At 49.5% G+C, this 22,156-nt stretch overlaps 1 protein-coding gene across 1 annotated transcript in view; it reads right to left on the bottom strand.

The window, feature by feature from the left end:
* Nucleotides 1-22,156, bottom strand: part of LOC119969932 (ankyrin repeat domain-containing protein 31-like) — a 273,205-nt gene that overhangs the window by 68,117 nt on the left and 182,932 nt on the right. Inside the window, exons 12-13 of the mRNA XM_038803900.1 lie at nucleotides 18,522-18,651; nucleotides 15,989-16,062 (exon numbers count right to left, since the gene is read on the bottom strand). Coding sequence (XP_038659828.1) covers nucleotides 15,989-16,062; nucleotides 18,522-18,651 — 204 coding nt within the window. The remainder of the gene's footprint in view (nucleotides 1-15,988; nucleotides 16,063-18,521; nucleotides 18,652-22,156) is intronic.

Here is a 22,156-nt window from a genome sequence, read left to right on the forward strand (position 1 = left end):
AATGATAACGGGCGGGATTCTCCACTGGCTGATGTCAAAATCGAGAAACACGATTGGGCAGAGAATAGGTTCCACTGTCAAAATGGCAGCGGGCGTCGATTTGACATCAAATCGCAATTCTCCGTCACGTCGACAGCGGCGTCAGTGCAATTTGGAATGCAGATACAGTAAACACCCTTTACATACCATGTGAGGGCCTGACCCGGTATTCTCCAGGACATCCGAAATTCTCCATCTCCAATGGGCCGGGTTCCCGATGACGCGGTTCACGTGTGCTTTTAAAAACCCGGCATTGTGGCTGCTGAGGGAGTGCGCGAGGGTACGGAAAGTGTCGAACATCACCATAGTTAGGGCAGCTTGGTGGCGCAGTGGTTAGCATTGCTGCCTCACGGCGCCGAGGTCCCAGGTTCGAACCAGGCTCTGGGACACTGTGTGGAGTTTGCACATTCTCCCCGTGTTTGCATGGGTTTCGCCCCCACAACCCAAAGATGTGCAGACTAGGTGGATTGGTCATGCTAAATTCCCACTTAATTGGGAAAAATTAATTGGGTATTCTAAATTCAAAATAAAAAGAGAAAAAACATTGTCATAGTTTGCTAACAGTTGTGCCAGTGGCCAGGAGTAGTTAAGGGTGGCCTGCCCTCTGGCTCCAGCCAACCCATCAGCTGTATTGGCATGCTCCAGCACAACCAGTGCCATCTTGTTGGCTGGAATAAGTGTGTGTGGGGATTGTAATGTGTTTGTGCGGCTGCCGCTTGTCAGCCTCCCGAGTGTCAATTACAGATCCGGCGAATCCCACACTGTTTTTCATTGGATTGGATTGTGTTCCTGGTGGTGCCGGTGCTGGCACCTCCACAGTCGCTGAATTGGTTCAGGTTTGGTGTCAATTTTTCTGTCGTGGAAGTCCACAAATCCTGCCCAACAAGTAGCACCAGGAGCAATCTGCAAAGATATAGGGATGTATTCTCCGCTTCCCGCCACTGGCAGTGAGTACTGCAATTGGGCGGAGAATAATGCACAATGGAATAATTGCAAATTATGGCGGGAGACAATTCCGATGCCAAGCTTCGGTTCCCAGGTTGGGGCGTCAGTGACGTTTGCACCCTGCGCCGGGGGTCCATGCAAAACCATCATTCGCATAGATTTAAGTCTATTAACAGGCTCAACACTGCATGCTCCACCCTTCTGCGATGTTCCACCCCTCTCAGGCGGATTTCACACAGGCTCAAATATTTACAAGTGGGGCAGGGGCACCATGGCTGTGGAGGAGGAGCGAGAGGTTAAAGAAACTCAAAAACTATCAAAACCTGTCGGGCTGAGGGGTGACTGCCTGGGCCGGGTGGAGTAGCAGGGATCAACTTGGTGCCAAGTCCGTGCACTCGAGGTGTCCCCCTCAGGATCGGGATGGCCTGGCTCAGACCACCATTGCTGCAGTATATGATTAAAACGTACCCCTCTGGTGCTAGTTGCAAGCTCCTGCCTGTTCACACAGCTGACTCCTCACTCTGTCCTGTAATTGTTCACAGAGCATCTGGTCATGTGGGAGCCCACACATGCCACCCCTCTGGAAACCCTCAGACCCCAGCAGTATCATCAAGCGGATGGGCAAGGCCATGCTCAATCGCTGGCCCATCAGGCATTGGCACTCTTCAGAAGCGCAGCCCCTCTGCAGATGAAGCAGGGGATTAGCGGAGCTCACCCAAAGCAAAGTACACCTGCACCGTGGCCTTAGAACCCTCCCTGGCACAGAGAAGAGGCCTCGCCAGTGACACCTACCCCGCAGGATCACAAGCTGTCTCCTCCTGGTGAGGTTGGCAGCGCGGACTGTCTCTGCCACCTCCACCCAGCTGCTGTTCAGGAGGGTGAGCTTGAGTCTGCGGCCAAACCGAGGGAAGAGGGTGCTCCTCCGTTCCCCATTGGCATTGAGCACTTCAGATTCCCAAAACAGGGTGGCAGGTATTCTCTGACCCACCTTCATGGCTGAAATGAGTGCGTGATGAGTGGAGGGCTTATAAGCAGCTCCAGCTTGCTCTTTTGTGCGAATACTGGCGCCAGCAGGGATGGGAATTGCTTCAATTCACGCTGGCACAGTGCTGGCTCATTTACATGCCCTGATTCTTAGAACAAATAGCGTCCCAAACAGAGCGTTAAATTGCACGCTATTCAGTTCCGGCAGGAACACTTGGGACTGGATGCTTCTGCCACGCTCACCGCAAAATCGCTGTGGTGAACGTATTGCCAGTCACCATGGATGTCACTGTATCACTCCGTTGCCCATGTGGGCTCCATCTATGGACCATTGTAAGATATTACCTGGAATGTACCATGTTGGTGCCTTTGTGGGCTCTGCCCCTAGAGGGAAGGTATAAAGAGCAGCAGCCCTGTAGGTGGCTCTCAGTAGCAGAGCAGTCGCAGGCAGGCACTGTTCTAGTCAATTAAAGCCACAGTTTACATCTACTCTCTGTTTCACGTGAATTGATGGTCGCATCAATTTAATCGACTACAACATCACAATGGAATCGGTCCTCAAACCTAACCGACTGGAGCTCGACCCACAAGCCGCGGAGGCAAAAGGGATTTTTCCGCGCTGTTTCGAGGCCTACTCGCCGCATCCTCCTCGCCGTCTGTCTCTGATGATCAGAAGCTGAGCCTCCTCCACGCCCGGGTGAGCCATCAAATCTCTGTACAACTCGAGGAAGCCTCCACCTACACAGACGCCCTCGAGATGCTGAAGCATCTATACGTAAGGCCAGTGAACGAGGTGTACACATGGCATCTCCTCACTACTCGCCGCCAACGCCCTGGGGAATCGCTGGAGGAGTACCTACGCGACCTCAGAGTCCTTGCGCGAAGTTGCAACTACCAGGCCGTTATGGCCACTCAACATATGGACCTCGCCATCCGGGACGCCTATGTGGCTGGAGTCAGGTCCAACTACGTGAGACAGCGCCTACTCGAGAAAGGTGCCCTAGACCTGGAAGAAACGGTAAAGCTAGCCTCCTCCCTCGAAGTAGCGTTCCAAAGCCTCAACGCGTTCCCGTCTGATCACGCGACCCCCTCGTGAACACCCGACCAAAGAGTACCCCAGGCCTGTGCCACGCGGCTTCCCGCCCAACATGGGGGGCTACCCTGCTATTTCTGTGGCCAGCATCAGCACCCCAGGCAGCGCTGCCCGGCCCGGAACGCGAACGGCAGCGGCTGCGGTAAAAAGGGACATTTCGCTAAGGTTTGCCTGGTCAGGTCCAAATCCTCAAAATCGCAGGTCCAACTCTCAGATTCACAGGCCCGCAGACCCTGCAGTGTGGCAGCGTGTCGGGCGTGTCATCGGCCTCGTGTTGTCTGTGGGGGCAGCCATCTTCAAGCCCGCACAACGTGTGCGACTCATGGGGGCCACCATCTTGGATGCCATCTTCCTCACCGCCCGACCCGTGCGACCGACGGGGGCAGCCATCTTGGGACCACCCCAGCACTTCCGACCACGCCGGCTACCCGCAACTCAGCGCAGTCACCCTTGACCAGTCGCGACCCAAACACCTCCGGAGCTCCATGATGACCGTCTGGGTAAATGGACACGAAACGCCTTGCCTGTTCGACTCTGGGAGCACAGAGAGTTTCATTCATCCAGACATGGTGAGACGCTGCTCGCTCACAATCTTCCCGGTACATCAAACCATCTCCCTCACTTCCGGGTTGCACTCGGTGTAGATCCGGGGTGCACTACCACAACCCCAGCAATACAGGGTGCCGAGTACGCCGATTTTAAGTTATATGTATTCCCCAACCTCTGCGCTCCTCTCCTGTTGGGACTGGACTTCCAGTGTAACCTCAGGAGCCTAACTCTGAAGTTCGGCGGGTCCCTACCCCACTCACCGTATATAGCCTCACGACCCTAAAAGTCCACCCTCTCCCGCTCTTCACAAATCTCACCGCCGACTGTAAGCCAGTCGCCACCAGAAGCAGGCGGTACAGCATCCAGGACAGGACTTTTATCAGGTCTGAGGTCCAGCGACTCTTGTGGGGGGGGATCATCGAGGCCAGTAATAGCCCCTGGAGAGCTCAGGTGGTGGTCGTCAGGACCAGGGAAAAGAACCGGATGGTTGTAGATTACAGCCAAACCATAAACCGGTACACGCACCTCGATGCGTACCCACCTCCCCGGATCGCAGACATGGTAAACCAGATTGCGCACTACTGGGTGTTCTCCACGGTGGATCTGAAGTCTGCATACCACCAGCTCCCAATCCACCCGGAGGACCGCCACTACAGGGCCTTTGAGGCAGACGGCCGCCTCTTCCACTTCCTCCGGGGCCCCTTCGGCGTCACAAACGGGATCTCGGTCTTCCAAAGAACGCTGGACCAAATGGTGGACCAGGACGGGCTGCGGGCCACATTTCCGTACAACGTCACCATCTGCAGCCATGGTCAGTAGGACCACGACGCCAACCTCCACAGATTTCTCCAAACCGCCCAAACCCTTAATCTCACTTATAACATGGAGAAATGCGTTTTCCGCACAACCAGACTAGCCATCCTCGGCTACGTCGTGGAAAAAGGAGTTCTAGGACCCGACCCCGACCGTATGCTCCCCCTCCTGTAACTCCCCCTTCCCCACTGCCCCAAGGCCGTGAAAAGGTGCCTCGGGTTCTTTTCCTTTTACGCCCAGTGGGTCCCCAACTATGCGGACAAAGCCCACCCACTGATTAAAGCTACCATCTTCCCACTGGCGGCCGAGGCCCGCCAGGCCTTCAGCTGCATCAAGGCAGATATTGCCAAAGCCGCGATGCGCGCGGTGGATGCGTCCGTCCCCTTCCAGGTGGAGAGCGACGCGTCAGAGGTCGCCCTCGCCGCCACCCTTAATCAGGCGAGCAGGCCAGTAGCATTTTTTTCCCATACCCTCAACGGCTCCGAAATTCGACACTCCTCTTTCGAAAAAGAAGCCCAAGCCATCGTGGAAGCTGTGCGGCACTGTAGGCACTACTTCGCTGGTAGGAGGTTTACCCTCGTCACCGACCAACGATCGGTAGCCTTCATGTTTGATAATACGCGGTGGGGCAAGTTCAAGAATGATAAGATCTTGAGGTGGAGGATCGAACTCTCCACCTATAATTATGACATAGCATATCGTCCTGGGAAGATCAACGCGCCCCAGATGCCTTGTCCAACGGCACATGCGCCAGCGCGCAAGATGACCGACTTCGGCTGTCCACGATGACCTCTGCCACCCGGGGATGACCCGGTTTCTCCACTACATCAAGGCCCGCAACCTGCCCTACTCCACCGAGGAGGTCAGAGCCATGACCAGGGACTGCCCAATCTGCGCGGTGTGTAAGCCGCACTTCTATTGACCGGATAAGGCCCACCTGGTAAAGGCATCCCGGCCCTTTGAGAGCCTCAGTATTGATTTCAAAGGGCCCATCCCCTCTACCAACCGCAACACTTATTTCCTCAACGTCATTGACGAGTTCTCCCGCTTCCCCTTTGCAATCCCTTGCCCCGACATGACCACGTCCACCGTCATTAAAGCCCTACATAGTGTCTTCACTCTGTTCGGTTTCCCCACATACGTTCACAGTGACCGGGGCTCATCGTTCATCAGCGACGAACTGCGTCAGTACCTGCTCAGTAAGGGCATCGCCTCGAGCAGGACTACCAGTTATAACCCCCGGGGAAACGGGCAGGTGGAGAGGGAGAACGCAACGGTCTGGAAGGCCATCCTCCTGGCCCTACAGTCTAGGAATCTCCCAGTTTCCCACTGGCAGGAGGTCCTCCCCGACACACTCCACTCCATTAGGTCCCTCCTTTGCACAGCCACAAACGAGACCCCTCATAACCGCCTGTTTGTTTTCCCCAGGAAATCCACCTCCGGGGTCTCGCTTCCGTCTTGGCTGAAGACACCGGGGCCCGTCTTACTCTGCAAACACGTCAGGAGCCATAAGTCCGACCCGCTGGTCGAGAGGGTCCAGCTCCTTCACACCAATCCCAGTACGCATACATAGAACACCCCGACGGCCGACAGGATACGGTTTCCCTCCGGGACCTGCCACCTGCAGGTTCCACTATCACCGCCACCCCAACTTACCCCACCCAACCTACGCTGACCAGCGCCCCCGCCCCTACATGGCACCCGCACACCCTCCCGCCCTCCATTCCCCCTTCACCAACCACAGGAATGAAGCTCCAGAAGACACGCTCCCGGAGTCCGCGTCTGTGCCCGCACCGGCGACTTCACTACCCATGCCCGCACAGATGAGTTCGACACCCTCGACAGCTGCGATACCAGAGCTTCAGCCATCACAGCGCACGATCGGAGCGCCAGGCAGGCTGAACCTGTGAACCCTTCACCCCCGCCGGACTTCATTTTTTTAACAGGGGGTGAATGTGGTGAACATATTGCATTAACCATTCACCATGTATGTCACTGTATCACGCCGTTGCCCATGTGGGCTCCACCTATGGACCATTGTAAAATATTACCTGGAATGTATCATGTTGGTGCCTTTCTGGGCTCCGCCCCTGGCTCCACCCCTTGAGGGGAGGTATAAAGAGCAGTTGCCCTGTAGGCTGCTCTCAGTAGCAGAGCAGTCGCAGGCAGGCACTGTTCTAGTCGATTAAAGCCACAGTTTACATTTACTCTCTGTTTCGTGTGAATTGATGATCGCATCAATTGCCACAGGCAGGACACGGACCATGTAAAGGTCCATTGACCTCAGGCGGGAACTTCTGGTCTCTGGGTGGGTGCGGCCAGAGACTCCCTCCTTTAGTCTCCCAAATGGAGAATCCGGCCTATAGCCAGCAGTAGTTCCAGGAGCAGAACTAATCATGCAAGAAGAACCCTTTCTTACTGCATGGGATGCCATCAGCTTTGACTATACTGATCCTGAGGTTCCATTTAGAATAAACATCACAATAGTTAGAAAAATATATAGGCAGTTGTAATAGTCACAGAGGAATCCCCTGACTGTTGGCCATCTTATTGGTCTGCTCGATTGGTTCAGGCCCCAAAGAAGCCAGAGCCTCCTTGCCAATATATCATAGGGTAGCACGGAGCACTGTGATTAGCACTGTTGCTTCACAGCTTCAGGGACCCGACTTCGATTCCCAGCTTGGATCACTGTCTGTGCGGAGTCTACATGTTCTCCCCGTGTCTGCGTGGGTTTCCTCTGGGTGCTCTGGTTTCCTCCCACAAGTCTGTTAGGTGAAATGGACATTCTGAATTCTCCCTCAGTGTACCCGAACAGGTGACGGAGTGTGGCGACTAGGGGATTTTCACAGTAACTTCATTGCAGTATTAATATAAGCCTGCTTGTGACACTAATAAAAGATTATTATCATTATTATTATTATTAAAAATCCAGCAAAGATATGCAGGGTATAGAGGCTGTAACCTTTTTTATTTTTCCAATTATTTTTCTCCAATTAAGGGGCAATTTAGCGTGGCCAATCCACCTATCCTGCACATCTTTGGGTTATGGGGGCGAAACCCATGCAGACACGGGGAGAATGTGCAAACTCCTCACGGACAGTGAGCCAGAGCCGGGATTCGAACCCGGGTCCTCAGTGCCGTAGGCAGCAATGCTAATCATTGTGCCATGTGCCACCTCGAACAGGCTGTAACCTTTGATGATATATGATCTGCATCATTTTAAAGAAGCATCAACAACTAATCTCAATGATTGGGAGAACCACGGCAGAAATTCAAATACAAAAATGTACACTATAAATCTTTTAATGTCTGATGTGTTAGGCAGGTTGGTTCAACGTGGACTGCACTTGATGCAGTGTGGCGAGAGACAGACCTCTAACACTGGAGAAGATCCAACACGATTTTATTCAACGATATAACTAATATACATGCTCAGCTGTGGGCCGGCACTATACTGAACTGACTGGAGACCTGGTACTAGCCTGACCAGACTTACTAGCTACTGCATGGTGTTTGCACTGGCTAGCTCATGGACTCTGACTGTCTCAGTGGCTGGGTCCAGAGAGAGCGGGAAACCTAGTGCCCTCTGTCTTTATAGTGGTAGTGTCCTGTCTGGTGATTGGCTGCCCTGTGCTGTGTGCTTACTGGTCATCCTGTGTGTCAATCACTGCCTGTCTGCACTTCATTATATACATGAGTGGATATTATGACATCTCCACCCTTTTTGTTTAGATAAATAAATATTAAGGTGTGTGTGCGTGTATATATATGTATATGTGCCTGACTATATACAGGAGGTGTCGAAATGAACGTATATACATAGGAAGGTATCGATAGTGCAGACACATGGCAAATGAAACGGTATTTACAGAGGTCAAATCGATGAAGTCACAAAATGTACAAAGGTTCAGTCTATTGATTTAGTCTTTGTGGTGGGCGATGAATTCTTGTTGACCGCCGCAGGGGTGGATCAGGAGCCGCCTGCACTTGGATAGGCGGGATCGCTGCCATCGTGGTGGTCGTGGGGGCCGGCAGGATTGCTGATAGATCGGTGGCCTCGTGGTAGGGTACGTCCGTAGGAAGCATCATGGGCGGCGGGCACTTTGGTCAGGTAGCGGGCGTGGAACTCTTCGCAGTGCCCGTCTGTTGTGCCATAGCAGGGAGCCATCAGCCATGCGGACAAGGAACGATCTTGGGGCCACTTGTTTGATCTCCACAGCTGTGGCTGACCAGCCGCCCTCAGGCAACTGGACACGAACATGATCAGTTGGGACCAGCTCGGGTAGATCCGTGGCATGAGCATCATATGTGGCTTTCTGTTGGGGCCTTTTCTGTACGACCGTGAGGTGGTCAAGGTCTGGAACATGGATGGCTGGTACTGTGGTCCTGAGAGTGCGATTCATGAGCATCTGCACTGGAGACAACCCAGTGGACAGTGGGGTTGCCCTGTATGCCAGCAGTACCAGGTTGAAGTCGGAGCCTGAGTCTGCAGCTTTGCACAGCAAATGCTTTACAACATGGACCCCTTTCTCGGCCTTCCCGTTTGACTGCGGGTAGCGGGGACTGGAGGTTACGTGACGGAAGCTATAGGACCGTGCAAAATCAGACCATTCCTGGCTGTAAAAGCAAGGACCGTTGTCAGTCATTACCGTGAGCGGTATCCCATGCCAGGCAAACGTTTCTTTGCAGGCTTTGATCACCGCGTTCGACGTGAGGTCGGACAGTTTCACCGCTTCTGGGTAACTGGAGAAGTAGTCGACCAGGAGTATGTAGTCACGCCCCTTGGCGTGGAAAAGGTAGACACCGACTTTGGACCACGGAGAGGTCACGATCTCGTGTTGCTGCAACATTTCTTTGGATTGAGCTGGCTGAATCTTCTGACAGGAAGGGCAGTTGAGGACTGTGTTGGCAATGTCCTGGCTGATGCCCGGCCAATAGACCGCCTCCCGAGCTCTGCGTCGGCATTTCTCGACCCCAAGACCCTCATGGAGTTGGCCGAGCACCATAGCTCGCATGCTCTGAGGAATTACGATCCTGTCGAGTTTCAGGAGGATGCCTTACACCACTGTCAGGTCGGCCTTTATGTTGTAGAACTGGGGACATATTGTCCCTTCTGCCAGCCATTGGTATGGTGCTGCATCACACGCTGCAGCAGAGGATCCTTGGCCATTTCCTCACGAATTTGGACCACCCGCTCGTCAGAGGCCGGAAGGTTGGTGGCACACAATTGCACTTGTGCTTCTATGTGGCAGATGAAGTCAGTTTGTTCACACGGTGTGGTAATGGACCTGGATAGGGCATCTGCAACAATGAGCTCATTGCCTGGCGTGTAGACAAGTTCGAAGTCGTAGCGGCGTAGCTTAAGAAGAATTCAGTGTAACTGAGGCGTCATGTCATTTAAATCCTTCTGGATAATGTGGACGAGAGGCCTGTGGTCCGTCTCTACCGTGAATTTTGGCAGGCCATAAACATAGTCGTGAAACTTTACTATCCCTGTCAGGAAGCCCAGACATTCCTTCTCAATCTGAGCGTACCGTTGCTCAGTGGGCGTCATGACCCTGGAGGCATACGCCACTGGAGCCCAGGACGAGGAGTCATCTCGCTGAAGGAGCACCGCCCCAATGCTGTCCTGGCTTGCATCAGTTGATATCTTGATTTCCTTGGTTGGGTCAAAGAACTCTAGAACCGGGGCTGTGGTGAGTTTTGCTTTCAGCTCACGCCATTTCTCTTCATGCGTGGGCAGCCACTGGAATTCCGTCGACTTCTTGCCGAGATGGCGGAGGGCCGTGGTGTGGGATGCCATATTGGGAATGAATTTCCCAAGGAAGTTAACCATCCCGAGAAAGCGGAGGACCACCTTCTTGTCCTCCGTGGTCTTCATGGCGTTGATCGCCGAGCCCTTGTCGGCATCTGGCCGCACGCCTTGCTGCGAGATGTGGTCACCGAGGAATTTGATGTCCGATTGACAAATGAGCACTTGGCCCTATTGAGCTGGAGACCATGTTCATGGGTTCTCTGGAATACCTTCTTGAGGCGAGTGATGTGTTCCTGGGGCGTTGTGGACCAGATAATGATATCGTCAACATACACTCAACACTTGATGCCCTCCATCATCTGTTCAATGATGCGGTGAAATACCTCTGAGGCAGAGATGATGCCAAAAGGCATCCAGTTGTAGCAGTAGCGACCGAATGGGGTGTTGAACGTGCACAGCTTGCGACTGGATGGCATCCAGCTGTATTTGCCAAAAACCCTTGGAGGCGTCCAGCTTTGTAAAGAATTTGGCATGAGCCACCTCACTGGTCAACTCTTCACGTTTTGGTATTGGGTAATACTCCCGCATGATGTTGCGGTTTAGATCCTTGGGGTCAATGCAGATTCGAAGCTCCCCTGGCAGCTTCTTGATGCAGACCATGGAGCTGACCCAGTCTGTGGGCTCTGTGACCTTCGATATGATGCCCTGGTCCTGGAGGTCCAGTAATTGCTTCTTCAGACGATCTTTGAGGGGTGCCGGCACCCGGCGTGATGCATGAATTACAGGGGTGGCGTTCGGCTTGAGCAGGATTTATATCGGTATGGGAGCGTGCCCATTCCATCGAATACGCCGTGGTACTGCGTGATGATGTCATCTATGTCAGCTTGGAAGTTTCCATCAGGCGAGGCCGTCGCCGGTGACGATGACATGGTGTCGACTCGCTGAACCAGGTTCAGGAGCCTGCAGGCTCGAGCACCGAGCAGGGATGCTCTGTCAGGCCCGATGATTTCAAACCACAGCTTCGCCTTGATCGCCTTATTGGACACCCCTAGTTGACACGAGCCACTGGCAGCTATGGCATTGCCATTGTAGTCAAGGAGCTGGCAGGCCGGTGGAAGAATACTTGGTCTGACGCGGATGGTGTCGAGATCGGATTTCAAGATGAGGTTCGCCGATGCGCCGGTATACAGTTTGAACCGGATGCGAGCCTTGTTAACAGTGAGGACCGCACTCCACTCATTGTCGGGATCCACACTGGGGATCGAGAGGTGCTTCGCCATTGTGGTGGCGGGCAGCGCATGCTTTCTTATGATGCCCACCCGGTATGGGGACTTGAGGCACTCAGCATCAGGGTCAGTTGGGCTGTCGGGATCGGAATCTGGCATGCCTTGTTGTATTGCACGGACACTTCTGCGCCGCAGCTGGGTTCGCTGGCTGCTGAGCGGTGGAGCAGATCTGCAAAGGGCTGCGTGGTGGCCAAGCTTGCCACACTGTAGACACTTGTGTCCTTTTGCCGAACATTGCCGCTTTAAATGGACAGAGCCACAATTCGGACACGTCATGACGCCAACGTCAGTGCGTTCCGTGCGCCATCAGGCATGCGCAGTGCGGTCGATCAACGTACGCGCCTGCGCAGTCGGGTCGTTGGTCTTGTCATCCCCTCGGTCATGGTGCGCATGCGCAGGGACCCGGGAAAAGTGTGCGAAACGGCCACTCTCCTCGATGCTCAGGCCCTGCATCTGTGCGATGGCCTGCACCGTTCCGCCTTGTGGGAGGCCAGCTTTGCAGTCTCTGCCGCCCTGATGTGGGAGTAACGATTGTTAGAATGTTCATGGACAGCACACGTCTCGATAGCGACAGGGAGGGTCAGCTGCTTGACTTTCAGGAGCTGCTTGCGAAGGGAGTTGGAGTGGACTCTGAAAACAATCTGATCCCGGATCATGGAATCAGCTGTCGAGTCATAGTTACATGACTGCGCGAGGGTGCGGAGATGGGTCCAGAAGGACTGAAAAGGTTCATCCTTACCCTGAAGCCTCTTCTGGAAAACGTACCGTTCAAAGCTCTCATTCACCACAATGCCGCAGTGGCTGTCGAACTTCAGCAGGACTGTTTTGAATTTCGTCGCCTTCAGCGAACGTAAGGGAGTTGTAGATGTGGATGGTGTGGTTCCCCGCTGTGGAGAGAAATAGCGCGATCTTCCTGGCATCTGATGCGGCTTCGAGGTCGGAGGCCTCGATGTATAAGAGGAGCTTTTGCTTGAAGATCTTCCAATTGGCGCCGAGGTTGCCGGAGATGCGGAGCTGCGGAGGAGGGTGAACGTTTTCCATGTCACCGGATGGCTGCTTGCTGGTCAATGCTGATTCACTTGAAGTAGGTCAGTCAAATTTCAGTATCACTCTGGTACCATGATGTGTTAGGCAGGTTGGTTCGATGTGGACTGCACTTGATGCAGTGAGACTAGAAACAGACCTCTAACACTGAAGAAGATCCAACACGATTTTATTCAACGTTGTAACTAATATACATGCTCAGCTGTGGGTTGACACTATACTGAACTGACTGGAGACCTAGTACTAGCCTGACCAGACTTACTAGCTACCGCATGGTGTTTGCACTGGCTAGCTCTTGGACTCTGACTGTCTCAGGGGCTGGGTCCAGAGAGAGCGGGAAACCTAGTGCCCTCTGGCTTTATAGTGGTCGTGTCCTGTTTGATGATTGGCTGCTCTGTGCTGTGTGCTTACTGGTCATCCTGTGTGTCAATCACTGCCTGTCTGCACTCCATTATATGCATGAGTGGATATTATGACAATGTCTAGAACAAAGTACAAAGAAAAGTACAGCACAGGAACAGGCCCTTCGGCCCTCCAAGCCCGTGCCGACCATGCTGCCTGTCTAAACTAAAATCTTCTACACTTCCAGGATCTGTATCCCTCTATTCCCATCCTATTCATGTATTTGTCAAGATGCCCCTTAAACGTCACTATCGTCCCTGCTTCCACCACCTCCTCTGGCAACTAGTTCCAGGCACCCACTACCCTCTGTGTAAAAAACGTGCCTCGTACATCTCCTCTAAACCTTGCCCCTCGCACCTTAAAATTATGCTCCCTAGTAATTGACCCCTCTACCCTGGGGAAAAGTCTCTGACCATCCACTTTGTCTATGCCCCTCATAATTTTGTAGACCTCTATCAGGTCGCCCCTCAACCTCCGTCATTCCAGTGAGAACAAACCGAGTTTATTCAACATCTCTAATTTCTGTGTCTTCTGGCTTGCTGTGACACTTCACCTATTTTGTTTCCTTTGAATCTTGTTTGTCTCATTTCATTGCTTATCTTTACATATTTCCCTCCATTGGGTTTTTGTATTGATTTTAAAATGTCATGTTCCCTTGGTAATTCGTTTTAACATAATTTTATATTGTACATCATCCCTTGAGTCTTCTATTCAACTACTTTAGTTATAATGATTTATCTTGCTTATTTCTTTTCTTTCGTTGTCAACTTGCAATGAAATCAATGCTCAAAGCAACTGCTTTTAAATATAAAGAGCCCAGAATTACAAGATGCTGACATTGAGAAGGCGGATAAAGTGGTGGGAACTGACAGCCAGTATAGGAGAGCTTACAGCGGGAAGAGGCACTCAGTAGGAGCAGTATTGTAGTAGCAGCCGCGGTGCAAGGGGTATGAAGTCTGGCATGGGAAGTCAGTCTAATGGCACAGCAACAGCAAATGACCCAAAGCTTTCGAGAGGGGAATGAATTCTATAAGCGGATCTTAAGTGGATCCGAGAGTGTGTGTGAAGTTCTGACTCAGAACCGAAATAGAGCGAGGGAAGAAAGTATTCCAAATACTATTTTAAGAGTGCGACAACTCCTTGTAGTACAAGTAGTCCTCGACTTTGCAACGTTCGAGTTACAATGAACGTCACTCACAATGCCCAGGTTTCTGTGATCCCATTCGTCCGCCACTGCTGCTCACGAGAACAGAGAATACGCCGCACAGCCAAACCTTCATTCACTCCAGCGGGTCGGGAGAGTCCAAACACGTGAAGGTTAGGTTACGGGGATAAGACAGGGAGTGGACTTGGGTAGAATGGTCTTCTGGAGGGTTGGTGCAGACTCGATGGGCCTCCTTCTGCATTGTAGGGATTCCATGTAACCACGCCAGTGAACTGATGGTCTTTACCAACATAACTGTTGATTATGTTCCGCTTTCACAACCGTAGAAAGGGCAAATTTCTTATCAGATACAGTATACAGTGGTTTTGGTCACTACTCAATCATGGAAAATACACTACTATAAGGCAATTATACTGAAGCATGGAGTGGAATTTTCCGCCAATGGGATTTTCTGCTCCCACCGAAGTCAATGGTCTTTTGAATGGCTCGCTGCATTTTCCAGCCTCACCCCCTCTGTGACGAGGCCATAAGGGATCAAGGGATGTGGGGGAAAGGCGGGATCAGGGTATTGAACGTGATGATCAGCCATGATCATAATGTGTAGCGGAGCAGGCTCAAAGGGCCGAAAGGCCTCCTCCTGCTTCTATTTTCTATGTTTCGATAAAATTCAGACCCATCTAAAAAACTTTAAACTACTCAGTGAAAATAGGGTATCGCGCCTTGGTTCATATTGTTGCTATGGGGAAACCAGTTCCAACTTACAATGTTTTGACTCACAATGCTGTTTCGGAAACCAACTGTACCATCAGTCCGAGGGCTGCCTGTAACTTCATAGGTTTACTTCAAAGCAGAAATGTACAGATTTTTATTCGTAGCGACTGCAACCCTTGCTGTTCACCACCGGAAGGCTCCCCTTCCCTTAACAGTAAAACGTGCTGCAACTCAGCTTTCACAAGATGATGCAATGACTCAATGATTTGCCCCACTCTGCCGCGATAAGCGCTTTGTCATCCATTCCCAGCACCCCACAATGATGGAAACTAAAGTAACACATTGAAAGCACCGGGATTTACTTTTCAGTTTAGTAAAACAGCCCAGTTCTATAAACACATGACTGTTTATTCTTTGGAGGTTGATGCACGTGTTTGAATGGCTTGCTGGTCAGCCATGTGATTTGGAACTGGTATTGCTCCTGTGGAGAGTTGAAAGCTTGCATAAGCATGGAGTTTGAGATGGCTGGATGGAAATGAACAAGCTCTAACAAGAGCAAAACAAAAGCTCCAAAGTGCAATAGAAGCTCCCCTTCTGCCAAATTATAGGATGACTGTCCAACAGGAGCCTGACAAATTTATGGACAAATTTAAATATTTTTGTGAATTATTTAAGTTTAATGTTGTAAATGTTGGTGTCGAATTTAATGGGTTTCACCAAATTTCCTGCTCTAACTTTGGCAGAACGACCACAGAAACATTATGATTGTTTAGTCTATTTTCAGTTTTTACAGCTCGCTGGCAGAACAAGCAATACAGCCACGGAAAGAAGTTAGAAAATGATTGTTGGAGACACTTAATTGGTTGGCTTTTTGGGGCTGATGGTTCCTGATTGCTAGCTTTCCTTACCTACCAACATTTCAGCAACATGGGCCATCCTCACAGAGAGTGTTATTCCAGGCAATCAGAAAATGAGATACAATTTTACACAAGTACTGGAGGTGCACTTCATGCAAGAAATTTAATTGCATAAGATATTAAGTAAGGCTTTACAGAACAGAAGGAAATATGAAACATTGCCAGTGCTGTTACCTTTTCATCAGGAGACAGTTGTGAAAATTGTTCAATAATTATACCGAATCTCTCACCACTTTTCGACTTCAAACTTCATTCTCCAGAATGCAAAATATATTTGATGCTTACCTCAAATGTCCTATTGTCCATCGCATTTTTAAGATTTGCACCTTTTATAATTTGACTTCCAACTTTGACAGCAGCTACAGTAACAAAAAAAGAAGCAAATAAAGTATCTCCTCTACTCTACTGCTGATTTTTTACAGGCCCAGCACAGGTGGGAAAGTGGTGGGTCGGCCCCTGAATTAGGACTGTTTAGGATCCTAGAATTAGCATTCTGTCTACACCTCCCACTGCCTCAGGAAGGCAGACAGCATTGTCAGAGACCCCTCACACCCAGGCTTTGCCCTCTTCCAGACCCTTCCATCAGGCAGAAGATACAAAAGTCTGAAGACCCGCATATCCAGACATAGGAACAGCTTCTTCCCCACAGCTACTAGACTGCTCAACGACTCTCTCTTGGACTGATCTGTTCCCTGTAAGGACACTATTCACGACGCCCTATGCTGCTCTTGTTTGGCCCTTGTTCTGCACTGTAACCAATCACTATTTGTTCGTGAACCATTTGTCAATGTACTCTGTCGATTATTCTTTTGTCTACCATGTACGTACTGTGTACGTTCCCTTGACTGCAGAAAAATACTTTTCACTGTACTTCGATACATGTGACGATAAACATCAATCAATCCTTGTGCATCGGCGGTGTGCCCTCTGCCAGCCTGCCCCCACTCCCGCTAAACGTTTAGGAGTGGTGTGGATCTGTCAGGTGAGCCATATCCCCATGGCCCAATTGATGCCTTTAAGTGAGCAATTAATGCCCAATTATGGGCATTACCTGCAGTCACTGATTCCAATTGACTCCAGTTTAGCTAGGGCTTCTTGATGCCATACTTGGTCAAACGCAGCCTTGATGTCAAGGACGGTCACTCTCACCTCACCTTTGGAGTTTAGTTATTTTGTCCATGTTTGAACCAAGGCTGTAATGAGGTCAGGAACTGGCAGAACCCAAACAAAGCATCAGTGAGCAGGTTATTGCTGAGCAAGTGCTGCTTGATAGCTCTGTTGATGACCCCTTTCATCACTTTACAGATGATCGAGAGTAGACTGATGGAGAAATAATTGGCAGGATTGGAAATGTACTGCATTTTGTGCACAGGATATACCTGGGCAATTTTCTAACCCTTTGGGTGGAATTTTCCCATTCTTCTGCAGAATAGCGGAGCGGGACAGAAGTACAAGTAGCAACCATACTAAGCACACTGCAATGAAAAATGTGCTCTACGCTTTACTCTTTGTTCTACTCGATCTTTATATCTGGAGGATTTTAGATTTTAATACAAAGGCTGGGCGTAAATGGCGACAGGAGTGCAAAATATCGTGGGAGGCCCAAAACCTGATTTAGGCCGGCGGGATTTCCCGTTGCGATTGTCTCTGCCCCCGCCAATGATGTAATGGGAATCCCGATCTTCAATGCCAAGAAGCCCATTATAATTAGCCCCAAAGGAGGCGTTTTCCACCGTATCATTCAGCTAAAAGCCAAAAGAAAGTGGAGGGGAACCCCCCCCCCCCCCCCCCCCCCCCCCCCGCCCCACCAACTCTCCCTCCCCACCAACAACCCCCCAGCACTGTCCCCTGGCACTGCCCAGGCAGTGTTGGGGACAGTGCCTGGGAAGTACCAGCATGCAGTGCCTAGACACAGCACCTTCCCTCCTGAATGATGCACTCACTTGAACTCCTTTAGCGGGTTCTACTCGCCAGGCACATACTGTGGGAAACTTGGTGTAATTCACACCAATGTGAATGGGTTATGTAACATGGGAGATTATCAGGCATGGAGGCCTTATCAAGAGATGTAAATTTATTATAATGGGCCAGCGCATTAATTATCCTGATTGGTGTTCCACGTCCGTGTTGCAAGCAGCCAATCTGTTTCCCCATCCACCTGTGGGAAACATCCCCTGGGCAGGAACACATCGAGCAGCCATCCTGACATGGGTTCCCCACTAGTCCTCCGACCCTCTGCAACCAGGCTTTCCATCATGGGATTGGGAAAATCCAGCCCAAAGAGAGGATAAAGTGTCGGCTTTGACAGAAAAAAACAATTTTGTAAAGTAACAGCAATTGCCCTAAGCTGAAAGCAACTTTTTAGCATAGACTCCTTATCGTTCTGAAGCTGAGACAGGCATATGACCTGATTCTAAACCTTTCACCATGCCTATGGCCCACTACGACGTATTGCTCCGGAACTTACCTTTCTTTCCTTTGGGAAATAATTGACCTCTGCTATATGTTTTCCATGATAAGAAGTCTTACAACACCAGGTTAAAGTCCAACAGGTTTGTTTTGAAACACTAGCTTTTGCAGCACTGGTCCTTCCTCAGGTGAAGGAGCCTTCAACTGATGAAGGAGCTGAGCTCTGAAAGCTAGTGATTCAAAACAAACCTGTTGAACTTTAACCTGGTGTTGTAAAACTTCTTACTGTGCCCACCCCAGTCCAACGCCGGCATCTCCACATCATATGTTTTCCATGGCAGTATGATTGAAAGATGCAACTCAGAATACAATGGGTGGCAGTCAAATCCTCTACGGAGTACATTCATACCTGTTTGTTTTTGTTGATAGTTTTTGATCAATCTCTTCATATGGATATCTGTTTTTTCTTGCAACGCGCATTCACCAAATTCATTCTTTTCAAGGGGATTAGCTCCATGCTGCATCAGCAACCTGACCACCTATGGGGATAACAGATAATTAAAACCTTAATGCCTGGATATTCCTGCGGACAGGTAGCAAATGGTTACTTCTGTTAGTAAGCTTGCTTAGCGATCACACAGTCTGTTTTCTACTATTCTCTGGTAACCACCAGACCTCAGGTTCCTATTAGGCCTGTTACAAAATCGTAACTGTTCCATCGTTAGACCACAAAGGAGTCCATTTGCAAACAGGACTATATTTCTACTGGGACTCTCCCACTTCTCCATAAAACTTTATATACATCAGTGCTATCCACTTTATTTTATTTAAACATAAATAAGATATATATTTGTGAATTAATAGGAATTAATAATAATCACTCATTTTGAAATTATAGTTTCATCCTTTAAATTATATTGGCAACACTGCGAGAGTACACAGGGTAAGGGTGAGGGCACCTAATTAACATTGGGCTAGAAGAGCCCTGTGTCATTATTGTTACAGACCCCACTGATGTTAAATGCAAGTGTATCCTAAACCCAGAAGGGTAAATTGGAACACCGGCTCTTTGTGGTGTTTATTTTCAATTAGGTACAATGCGAGAAAATATATGCAAACCAGTGAGAAATAATCCAGTCTTGGTGTGATCAATTAATAAAGAATATTTATTAACTTAAAAGATAGCATACGGCAAGAAAGCCTATAATACACTACAACAGTTCACTTAACTATAATAATGGCTATCTATCTCATGAAGTTACCCCTTGTTCCCAACTACTGATGTTTCCTGAACTCTGAGAAATGTGCCTTTTCTCAAACAACATTTAATATTACATAGCTCTATGAGCTAAATCCTGCAGATATTTACCACCCCACAGGCTATTTTTCAGGTTTGGGAAAGCAGTCTTCAGTTCTGGGCATAAATTATTCTCTGTTAGAGTTTTGTTTGAAACAGCAACATTTTATCAACAACTTCTTTAGGAGAGCCTGATTTCTACAGTTGGGTGTGGCTATGAATGTAGCTGCTTCTCCACTGTCTTCTACACATATCTTGCTGTGGATATATTGATTACTCCTTTTGATGTTACCCACCCCGTGGAGCAGGCGTTTAGCATATAGGTGCAAATTATTCCCTTATTTCCACTTTGAAATCACCTTTTCTGTTTTCCTTTGTCGCTTAGGTAAATATTTGTTTTCCTACCGCTATGCTAATTCCCATATCAAAAACATCGCTTCAGACAGCCATACTCATCAGTTCCATTGTTATCCTATTTCATTACTGCATTTTATCTGAATTTCATTTTTAATCTTGATTTTCCTCAATTCGTAACATGATTCTTTCTTGGATGTCAGGTTGTTGTGGCTAGCCCCACCCGCATCAAACTTTGGTTCTAATTAATTATCAGGTCAGACCACTCAAGGGATGTGAATTATAATTTTCAGAACTTGTTAATGGGTGCTTCATGATAACAGTGAGCTATGCACACAAGCAGTGGGCCACACAGAGTGGCCACATACGGAATGAGGCCACAGGCAGAGTGAGCTTTATGCTTTAAACTTGGGAATTTGAAGCAGAGTTGGGATTGAATTAGTAAATCAATTCATTTTAATTTCCATTTTCTATAAGTTTAGTTATCCAGTTAAAAAGATTAAGGGTTAATAAGGAGCTGCCCCAAATAGCTGAGTGACAGTTTTCTGTCAATCTCCTGAAGCCTGATTAGCAGGTAACAGGTGTTGATTACATAATATAAAGCTTACCTGGTGTATGAGTCATCTCAGACAGTCTCAGCTCTATTTAAGACAGGAGCTTCAAAGCGCACTCACAGTAAGCTTTGCGTACAAGCAGTGGGGGAGATACCACTGCTCCAGCTCCGGCTCCAGCGAGGCCACAGGCAGAGTCAACTTTAAGCTTTGAACTTGTGAATTTGAAGCAGAGTTGAGATTTGGTGCGGAGAGGGAAGAGGTGCTCTTTGTTTTATCTCCTTGCTTTGTAACTTTTAAATATTCAGAGAGTAGTCATGCCCTGCTGCAAGTGAGGCGACGAGGGAGAGAGCTGATTGGTAGGTAGTGGACAAGGTCGTAGGTCTTTACAATTATAGTTTGAAACTAATTTTTGTGGTTTATAGTCTGTAAGGGTTCTAATTGGTATGTAACGAGGACAAGCAAAGAAGGGCCATAGAAATTTGGATTTAATCTAATATCAAGCATGTTCAAAAACTTTAATTTAAAATGGTAACTCATGGCAGGAGAGCTCAAAGCCTTGTTTTGTTCCTCTTGTTCCGTGTGGGAGGCCGGGAACACCTCCAGTGCCCGGGGCCAGCATGTGTACAGGAAGTGGCACCAACTACAGCTCCTAGAAGCCCGTGTGTCGGAGCTGGAGCAGTGGCTGGGGACACTGAGAAGCATCCATGGGGTGGTGTATGTCGTGGATAGCGCTTTTGACAAGGTCTCACATAGCAGATTAATATGTAAAGTTAAAGCGCACAAAAGGTTGGAACAAATGGGTCTTTTTATGATTGTCAGGCAGTGACTAGTGGGGGACCACAGGAATCTGTGCTGGGAACCCAACTGTTCGCATTATATATTAATGATTTGGACGAGGGCAGCATGGTAGCACAAGTGGATAGCACTGTGGCTTCACAGCGCCAGGGTCCCAGGTTCGATTCCCTGCTGGGTCACTGTCTGTGCGGAGTCTGTGTCTGCGTGGGTTTCCTCCAGGTACTCTGGTTTCCTCCCACAGTCCAAAGACATGCAGGTTAGGTGGATTGGCCATGATTGCCCTTAGTGACCAAAAAGGTTAGGAGGGGTTATTGGGTTATGGGGAAAGGGTGGAAGTGAGGGCTTAAGTGGGTCGGTGCAGACACGATGGGCCGAATGACCTCCTTCTGCACTGTATGTTCTATGAGGGAACTAAGCGTATTATCTCCAAATTTGCAATGATACAAAGTTGGGTGGGAGGGTGAATTGTGAGGAGAATGCACAGATGCTTCAGCGGGATTTGGACAGGCTGAGTGAGTGCGCATATGCATGGTAGATGCAGTATAATGTGGGTATATGTGAGGTTATCCACTTCGTTAGCAAAAATAGGAAGGCAGATTATTATTTCAATGGGTGTAAATTGAGAGAGGTGAATCCTCAGCGAGACCTTGGTGTCCTCGTGCATCAGGCGCTGAAAGCAAGCACGCAGGTACAGCAGGCAGCAAGGAAGGTATGTTGGCCTTCATAGCGAGAGGATTTGAGTACAGGAATAGAGATGTTTTACTGCAATTGTATAGGCCATTGGTGAGGCCACATATGGAGTATAGTGTGCAGTTTTGGTGCCCTTATCTGAGGAAGGATGTTTTTCCTATGGAGGGTGTGCAGCAAAGGTTTACCAGGCTGATTCCTGGGATGGTGGGACTGTCATATGAGGAGAGACTAAATTGGTTAGGATTATATTCATTGGAGTTTAGAAGAATGAGAGGGAATCTCAAAGAAACTTACAAAATTCTAACAAGATTAGACGGGGCAGATTTAGAAAGGATGCTCCCGATGGTGGAGGAG

This window comes from Scyliorhinus canicula, chromosome 8, assembly GCF_902713615.1.
Source record: "Scyliorhinus canicula chromosome 8, sScyCan1.1, whole genome shotgun sequence".
In the NCBI taxonomy this organism is placed as follows: Eukaryota; Metazoa; Chordata; class Chondrichthyes; order Carcharhiniformes; family Scyliorhinidae; genus Scyliorhinus; species Scyliorhinus canicula.